Source organism: Oncorhynchus nerka, linkage group LG20, assembly GCF_034236695.1.
Source record: "Oncorhynchus nerka isolate Pitt River linkage group LG20, Oner_Uvic_2.0, whole genome shotgun sequence".
NCBI lineage: Eukaryota > Metazoa > Chordata > Actinopteri > Salmoniformes > Salmonidae > Oncorhynchus > Oncorhynchus nerka.
The window spans coordinates 38,531,297-38,540,689 of record NC_088415.1 but is presented as its reverse complement, the minus strand read 5'-3'; the positions used below and the strand labels follow the sequence as shown (position 1 = coordinate 38,540,689).

At 40.7% G+C, this 9,393-nt stretch overlaps 1 protein-coding gene across 1 annotated transcript; it reads left to right on the top strand.

Annotated features, from left to right (window-relative positions):
• Positions 1-6,769: 6,769 nt before the first annotated feature.
• On the top strand, positions 6,770-9,178 carry LOC115101683 (protein FAM43B-like). Its single transcript, XM_029621149.2, has one exon. The coding sequence runs from the start codon at positions 7,004-7,006 to the stop codon at positions 8,000-8,002; it is 999 nt and encodes a 332-aa protein (XP_029477009.1). The 5' UTR covers positions 6,770-7,003; the 3' UTR covers positions 8,003-9,178.
• Positions 9,179-9,393: the final 215 nt, after the last annotated feature.

Below are 9,393 nucleotides of genomic sequence, written 5' to 3'. Positions count from 1 at the left end.
AGTAACAGAATGCATGCAAGTGAATTGGCCACAATGGGCAATCATAGTAGTCACAAACCACAGTTACGGTAGAGTGCAGTACTATACAGTAGAGTACAGTAAAGAAGAATAGATTAGAGTTGAGTACAACACATGAGAACAGTATGTCATAAAAATGTACAGAACTATATTCAACTCTACTGTGCTGTACTATACTGTATTGTACTGAACTCTACTGTACTGTCCTGTGAGGTCCAAACCCAGGCATCTATGATTGGTACAGATTTGGTCCGGTTTTGGTCTTGTTTGGGGACGGAGCTTATTAGAATAACAGCCAGTTTGTAGAATAATACCCAAACACGTGTACCTATTCAGGATACATCACCATGAAGAGAATGACATTCATAACTAGGAATTTCTGTATAGTGCAACAGATCAAGGACCCACATAATGTTACCATTATTCTGTTACCCGGGGTTGATTCACTTCACTTACTGTAGCTCAATAACCAAAATTGATTTTTTTCAAACTCAAGGTGTATATCACAGCTGACAGCCCATTCCCACTGGGCACACCACGTCATTTCAACGTGGAAATGTTGATCATATTTGGTTGAGACGTTGATCAATCAGATTTCAACCTTTCAGTCACCCACTCAAAAAGACAACCAGGAGTTTGAGTTATCACTATGCTTTCAACCATAGAAAAAAAAAAAAAAATGGAAAAACACTGTCTTATCTTTGATTTAATGACATCACTGCGCTTTCAACCATTTTAAAAGCACAACAAAGTTCAAATGGGAATACAATGTCAGATGTGTATTTATACAACAATTTAATGTGATATCACTGTGCTTCATCTAATATCCCAACCAAATGACCTGGATTGCAGTTGAGATTACATTAAAAGTACTTAATGCAAGTGATTGTCACTTCGGCTATACAGGCCACTGACAAAGACAACTACCCACAACTAAGGTGGCAAAACAGGCTGCCTAAGTATGATTCCCAATCAGAGACAACGATAGACAGCTGTCGCTGATTGAGAACCATACCCGGCCAAAACATAGAAACAGAAAACATAGAAATAAAGAAACTAGAATGCCCACCCTAGTCACACCCTAGTCGCCGAATCTTGAACAGCATTGATCACTGTCACACCCTGGCCATAGAGAGGCTTTTATTCTCTATTTTGGTTTAGGCCAGGGTGTGACAGTGACCAATGCTGTTCAAGATTCGGCGCAGATTATTACAACAATTGTGAAGATCTTCACAGACCTGTGACCTTTGCACAATTTCTATGATTGCATAAGACACAGTAGGCTAACCCCCAAAATGTGGCCATGAATGTGTTACTAATTTTAAGGTTGAATGTTACATTAGGTTATTTGCTGTGTTACAAAAACATTATTGTATTTTATTTGGTTGATACCGCAACAAATATCAACAGTTAAAGGATATCTAATGCTTGGATAGTTTCACCTGAACCACTGGCTTAATACTATTGTTTAACTTTGATATTTGTTTTAGTTGGAGACATGAATCCAACATAACGTTTGTTAAAAAAGTTAAAAGGCTATTTACTGTGTTTCAAACGTGTTATTGAATTGTTTGGTTGTCAAAAAATGTCAGTTTGTCTACAAATTCATATTTTATGTGTTGGATTCATTTCTCCATCTCAACCGAGAATCAAAGCTAAAGAGTAGGACTACATCCAATTAAACCTTATTTAAAAGTGGATTTAAAGTTGGATTTGATTCAGTCCTATGCTTTAACTTAGATTTTTGGTTGAGATGGAGATGTGGATCCAACATATTATTTATTAATTTGGAGACAAGCTGGAATTAAAGCCAGACTAAGTCAGTGGCACAGATAGAACTATCCAAGCAGAAGATACATCTCCTTCAAATGCTGATATTTGGATATTTAATATCCAGTTTGTCTACAAATGAATAATTGATATGTTGGATTCACATCTCCATCTCAACCAAAAATCTAAGAATATGAAAAGAAGAAGAAAAAAAAGAATATGACTAAATCAAATATAATAAAACTTTAAATGCACGTTTAATCAAACTTTTTAGATTAGCGTTTGATTTGATATCGTCCTACGCTTCAGTTTTGACTTGATGGAGATCTGACATATTCATGATTTAACTTGAAGATTAAATTGTAAATCAACCAAAGCTTGAAACCCTAGGCATACAGTTCATTCGGAAAGTATTCAGACCCCTTAACTTTTCCCACATTTTGTTACATTACAGCCTTATTCTAAAATGGATTAAACATATGTTTTTCCCTCGTCAATCTACACACAATACCCCATAATGACAAAGCGAAAACAGTAAAAAAAAAAAAAAGAAATCCCTTTGCTATTTTTTTTTATTATTATTAATTTTTTTTTACCTTTATTTAACCAGGCAAGTCCCTTTGCTATGATACTCAAAATTGAGCTCAGGTGCATCCTGTTTCCATTGATCATCCTTGAGATGTTTCTACAACTTGGAGTCCACCTATGGTAAATTCAATTGATTAGACATGATTTGGAAAGGCACACACCTGTGTATATTTTGGCTCCACAGTTGACATGTCAGCAAAAACCAAGCCATGAGGTCGAAGGAATTGTCCGTAGAGCTCCGAGACAGGATTGTGTCGAGGCACAGATCTGGGGAAGGGTACCAAAAATGTCTGCAGCATTGAAGGTCCCTAAGAAGACAGTGGCCTCCATTCTTAAATGGAAGACGTTTGTAACCACCAAGACTCTTCATATAGCTGTCCCCCAGGCCAAACTGATCAATTGGGGGAGAAGGGCCTTTGTCAAGAACCTGATGGTCATTCTGACAGAGCTCCAGAGTTCCTCTGTGGAGATGACAGAACCTTCCAGAAGGACAACCATCTCTGCAGCACTCCACCAATCAGGCCTGTATGGTAGAGTAGCCAGACAGAACCCACTACTCAGTAAAAGGCACATGACAGCCCGCTTGGAGTATGCCAAAAGGCATCTAAAGGTCTGATGAAAGCAAGATTGAACTACTTGGCCTGAATGCCAAGCGTCACGTCTGGAGGAAACCTGGCACATCCCTACGGTGAAGTGTGGTGGTGGCAGCATCACACTGTGGGGATGTTTTTCAGCAGAAGGGACTGGGAGACTAGTCAGGATTGAAGGGAAAGATGAACAGGCAAAGTACAGAGAGATTCTTGATGAAAACCTGCTACAGAGTGCTCAGGACCTCAGACTGGGGTGAAGGTTCACCTTCCAACAGGACAATGACCTTAAGCACAGAGCCAAGACAATGCAGGAGTGGCTTTCGGACAAGTCTCTGAACGACCTTCAGTGGCCCAGCCAGAGCCCGGATTTGAACCCGATCGAACATCTCTGGAGAGACCTGAAAATAGCTGTGCAGCAAAAGCTCCCCATCCAACCTGACGGAGCCTGAGAGGATCTGCAGAGACGAATGGGAGAAACTCCCCAAATACAGGTGTGACAAGCTTGTAGCGTCATATCCAAGAAGACTCAAGGCTGTAATCACTGCAAAAGGTGGTTAAACAAAGTACTGAGTGAAGGGTTTGAATACTTATGTAAATGTGATATTTCAGTTTTTTATTAATTTACTAAAACATTTACCTGTTTTTGCTTTGTCATTATGGGGTATTGTGTGTAGATTGATGAGGGGAAAAAACTATTTAAAGTATTTCAGAATAAGGCTGTAATGTAACAAAATGTGGAAAAGGTCAAGGGGTCTGAATACTTTCAGAATGCACTTTATGTGTATTGTCTATTTTTAGTTGAACCCTGGATTGAATTTAATAAACAATAGCTGTTGATGACTTATAAAGTATGGTTACATTTGATTTGCTCCTTTAAACCTACACTTTGGAATGACTTTGATTACAACAGGGAATATATATTTTTTATTAAGAGGTCGCTCAACAAATCAGTGACATTTGTCAGTGACAAATAGAAACGCTGGGCTTGGTTAAAACCCTGGATGGACAACAAATGAAAAGCTGTAGATCAACTCTCCAGTAGGAGATGATAGGGAAGATCTGACGTTGTTTCTAAGGTTTTAATATATTTTATACAAAGTTCGTCTAAGTTGAAAATTGGTTAAAATTATGACAATCTGTGTCACTCAAAACAACAATTGATAACTGACTTTTCTCAAAATAAAATGTCTTTTTCACATAGATTCCACATAGCAATATGTTAACAATTTACATTGAACCAACGTTGATTCCAGTAGCGGCGTGTGGGAAAAATCACTGGGGAAGCCAAGACTGAAAGAAAAGCCATATTAACACCTGTGTGTTGTGATAATTGCGTTGTTTGCTCTATAACCCGTTAGTTCATATGCCTTGTGACTGTGATATATAAGCCTAAAGGCCAGACAATAAGAAGACACTGTGGCAGAATAAATTCAACCACAGCTTTGTTTCATCACAAAACCGGAGAGCAACATCTGCCTGGTGGAGTCCACAAAGCATATTGCATGTAACAAACAGTTACATGACCGACAGCAGGGTCAAGCAAGTTAAAGTTTCTGACATTTTCAGACTACTAAACAACTATTGATTTAGAACCATGGAGAGTTACTGCAAGTTGCAAAGAAAACAGGCACTGCCTCCACTATCAAATCACCTATGTTTAGTCTAATACAGTGACAACTAAAAGAAACCAAAAACAATTAGTCCAATCAACGTAAGCTAAATATGATGTGGCTGTCCATGTTTCTCTGTGTGTGTGTGTGTGTGTGTGTGTGTGTATTCGTGCAGGTAGAGAAACATGTTGACTCACCCTACGTGTAGAGAACCGCCAATGCCATCCTCCTCTATTACTCTGTAATAAAGTTGTTGTCCAAGGCTACCTGGCTAAAATTCTTGCTCACTAGCCTAACTTCCTTTCATGGGCAGCATCAGCTAGTTAACATCAGCTTTCTACATCTAGCTACATATTGAGCTTCCATCCTCTCAGTCCAGGGGCACAATGTATTTTATGGTTGGATCATAATAACCGTTAGAATAATTGGCCAGTTTGTAGAATTAAGTACAACCACAAGTCCAAATCCCTATCTCCATCCATGGCTAATTTATGAAAATAACAATTTTAGCTAGCTCGCTAACCACCGGAGGACAACAACACAGTGAGGTGCAACAATTCAAGTATTTCTCTGAGATAGGAGTGAAGCTAAATCCAAACTGGCTCCCATTGAAGCTTTTTTTTTTTTGCGCCAGGACCATTTACAGTTGAGTTCAATCAGTTTAGCTCAATGCTGATTGGCTATTATTTTATACTTTTTTTTAATCAAGGGAGGCCAAATGCTCGCTGGCTTCCCGTGCATTCAATGCTACGGGCAGCAACAAAGTCATATTCTTTATGACCAGACAGCATCAGATAGATGGCCTACACATACAGAGACAGAGGGGCTCTGTTTTGCTCGCTTGGATGCTTTCTGCGGTGAGATACAGTACATTCAACCTCTTGTGAATTGAAGGAAAATTAGGAAAACACAGAGAGACTAAATTAATTATTTTGTATGTTTTTTTCTTGGTACATTTTTTGGGGAAGCCTGACTTCCCTTGGCTTCCATGAATACAAGCCACTTGTTGATTCAACCAGTTTGCACCCAGTGGGTTATTTTCTGCAGACATCTTTGAATCTTAATTTGGAAAATGTGGTCACATAGTAAAATCTCCCTCAGCTTTTTGTCATTCTGTTACCAAACTTTGCATCTGCACTGTTCCGTAAGTAAATGTGTTTTAGTCAAATGTACAATGATGTTAAAAGTAGACCTCTGCATAGGGGTGTACGGTTCGTTAAACTTTTACAACCTATGGTTTTTGCTTGGCATACATTTTAAAGTGAAAGTAAGACTCAGCATCACTCTGTTATCGTGGAACTTCCTTCATATTATTACACAGCTACTTCCTCTCAGTTTGAGTCATTCTCTCACTTCATCTACGCATGACAAATGTAGTCCCACTCTCTGGCACCCTTGGTGACAGATAGAAATAATACTCACAATGATTCATTGCTGCAAAGCCGGAAACGCTGCCCTGTGATGGGCCCTCCCAATATGGAGTAAATCAGTCAAGCATGACATAGCACAGACCACAATAAAGTCAGATGGAGGGAGATGTCATGGTCACATGTAACATTCCAACATTTACAATATTAGATTTATAGGCTGTGTTGTCTGTATTTTAACAAGGGAAGGAAAAAAGGATTGCAGTTTCAGTTGAGATCTACATGAACTACGGTACATAACATTTTCATAATAACCCAGAATCCCGCTGATTTGGAGCTTAACTATGCATAATTCAAGTCTAAGCATCTGCTGGGTTTCAACCTTTATAATGTTTATATTGCTTGTGTTTTCAGCTAAATGTGCTGGGAACCAAAGTAGTAGGATTGGTATGGTCATTTTAAAGTCCATTGACATTCCCATGGGGGTGATAATAGTTTTTTGTCAATGTCACTAACACTCACCAAAACAAGGAAGTAAAATGAATTAGAACACCGTTCCAACTTTTGACCTCCATATCGTAATGTAACAGCTAATCAAATACATAATCAATCCACCCTGAGAATACAATGACATCCGGATGAACCCTCTCTGTCTCAGCGTACTCAGGGTTAAGACAAACATAAATACAGAGAAATCCCAATCTCCTTCTCAGACCTGGCCAGATAAATGAGAGGGGTTGGTCGAGCTATTTGGAATGAAAACAGTGGAGGAAGAGGGGGTTTTCTGAAGCACGGGGCTAAGTCTCCAGCACTGATCAGAGCTGGATGATGCAGACAGATGAGGAGGAGGGAGGAGGAGAGGAAGGAGGAGCAATTGGTGGAACAGACTGGCTGAGGCTCGCAGCTCTCAGTCTTTCCTCTGTGCTTGGCAGGGAGGCTTCTATTTATTTCTCTCCCTCCCTCTTTCTCTCTGCTCTCTCTCTCTCTCTCTCTCTCTTTTGCTGACAAAAACACACACAGGCAGGAGGGCTCGCTCCCTCAAACTCACTCAGCCTGCACCATGCTGCCCTGGAGAAGAAGTAAGTTTGTTCTTGTGGAGGATGAGGCCAAGACAAAGCCTAAGAGCCTTGGAGTGGGGCTGACCTACCAGTCCATCATCTCCTCCCTGGTGCGCTCCTGTCCCGACCTGCTCCCTGACTCCACTCCCTTTGACTGGCTGGGCTCCATTTTCCAGAGCAAGAGGCAGACGGTAGAGCTCAATAAAGAGGAGCACACCTACAACGTACGTTACCTGGGAAGCATCGTCACCATCACAGCTAAAGGAGGAGGCTGCACACAGGACCCTGTGGCTAAGATCTGGCAAAGGAGTAACTACGGAGAGCAGAGCGTCAAGATGATGTTAACAGTGGGTCTTCAGGGCATCCGGATGGGCACAGACAAGACAGGCAAGAAGAAGCCCACCCACCTATACTCTCTGAACCGGATCACCTGCTGCACAGCTGACCCCTGCCGGCCCAAGATCCTAGCCTGGATCTACAGACATCAGGTCAAGAACAAGGCAGTGGTTCTCCGGTGCCATGCCGTTCTGGTCAGCAAGTCAGAGAAGGCCAGGGCCATCGCACATAGTCTCTACCAGACGTCCACCTCAGCCTTCAGTGAGTTCAAGCGGCTGAAGAGGCAGAGTGATTTCAGGCACTGCCAACAGCAGCTGCTGGGGGAGGACATGGTGCCGCTGATGCCTCTGAGGAAGCTGCTCAACGGGCAGTGCCACTACCGGCCACCTGCCGACAGCCCTGGAGGCCCCAGCACCACCCGTCTCTGCTCCATCACAGAGGAGGAAGAAGAGGAGGAAGAGGTGGAGGATGAGAAGGTGGAGGAAGAAGGGTATAAGGGAGATGAAGAAGCTCTAAAGGACACTGACCTAACTCAGTCATATGGGTCATGTGAGATGAGCCTAGGGGACATAGTTAATGGACTGGACGAGTGCTATATCAACATCAACATAAGCATCAGCGACAGCAACAACAACACATTGACATTTGTCAGTTCTCTAGTGTGAGAGGAGAGTACGTGGATATGGTGTCATATTACCACAGAGCCACATTCGTCCTCTTCTCCTTTCACTGGTCACCTACTTTCCCTGGCTCTTTCCTGTTGTCCACAATTTGCAGTGTCTGTCAGGGAAGTTCTCCTCCAGTGCTCTTCTGGGTCAAGGAAGGAAGAAAATCTCTGTTTGGGAAAGGAATATATTTTTTCAGACGGCTCAGACAGACTCTGGTTTGTCCATTTCAATTTACTGTAACAATTTGGTGAGACTGAGTGTTTTACAATGAGGGTTGTGTGAGAGACGGATAATAGCACAATTAAAAAGGGAACCATTTCCGAGACTTTTGAGAGAACTAACACTGAGCTCGTCATAGTACTGCCAGGTCTCACATATCACCCAAACCCAAATTGTGTTTACGTCTCTGTGTAACTTGATATTTTGTAAATACAGTGTTTTAAGGTACGCACATTTTGATGGACTTGTACTTTTTCAGAGAGGTTTGTTTATATGAAAAATATGTATACTTTCTACTAAGACCGTCTGTATAATGTGATTTTCCACAATTCACCTTTCTGAGTGCGTTCAACCCCGAGCAGAAGTTTAATACAGTTTTACAACAGCATAACTCTGTTAGATTAATGAATTAGGCTATAATTTGGGAATCAAGCCATTGAGTTGACATGTTTATTGCTGCCATTTGTTAAAGCCCTACGTATTATTTATATCCACAGTGACATTTAATGCTGAGTCTTTTGTCTTTCTCAATGAGACGCCTTTGATCTCACGGCTGTTGTTATGTGATATCTCCACACTGTGATACATTTGTGACCAAGGAGACAAATGAGAGTATGCACAAATCTGTGTCGTTTTTGAACATTTGTTGTTTTACCTATAAACAGAACAGAGATACATGCCTCCGGAGTGTGTATTATATTTTTATCAGCGGGATTAAGGATGTGTTTGCATGATTGCCGGACCTTTTTCCTCTCAAAATGGCAGACACACTGAGAAAAGAAATATACATCTGTTTCTAGCAGGTGAAGGAACCAGACCACAAAATATTTAGTCTATTCTTTGATCTAATTTCCTAAAGATTGAGTCTTTACTATTTAACAAAAACATTGTGATTATGATCTTTGTTACATCTACATGAAATTAAGCTATTGTGTAATAAGTAATAAAAAATACCCTCAGAATTTCATTTTTGTATATGAGTGACAAATTTAGACAGCTACTGACAATCAAAGCTGAGCATAGAGCATTTGTCTGATTATGGTAAATCTGAGAGCTTGATTTGATTCTCATCTCCACAATATTGTATGTTATGAAGTTTGTCTAAACAAAATATGGAACAACAAAGAAATCAACCAAACACAAAGCTTCTCAGGGCCACAATTACCGAA

What these genes read in the sequence shown, in the direction of transcription:
- LOC115101683 (XM_029621149.2), top strand. Translation starts at nt 7,004, where the DNA reads ATGCTGCCCTGGAGAAGAAGTAAGTTTGTTCTTGTGGAGGATGAGGCC.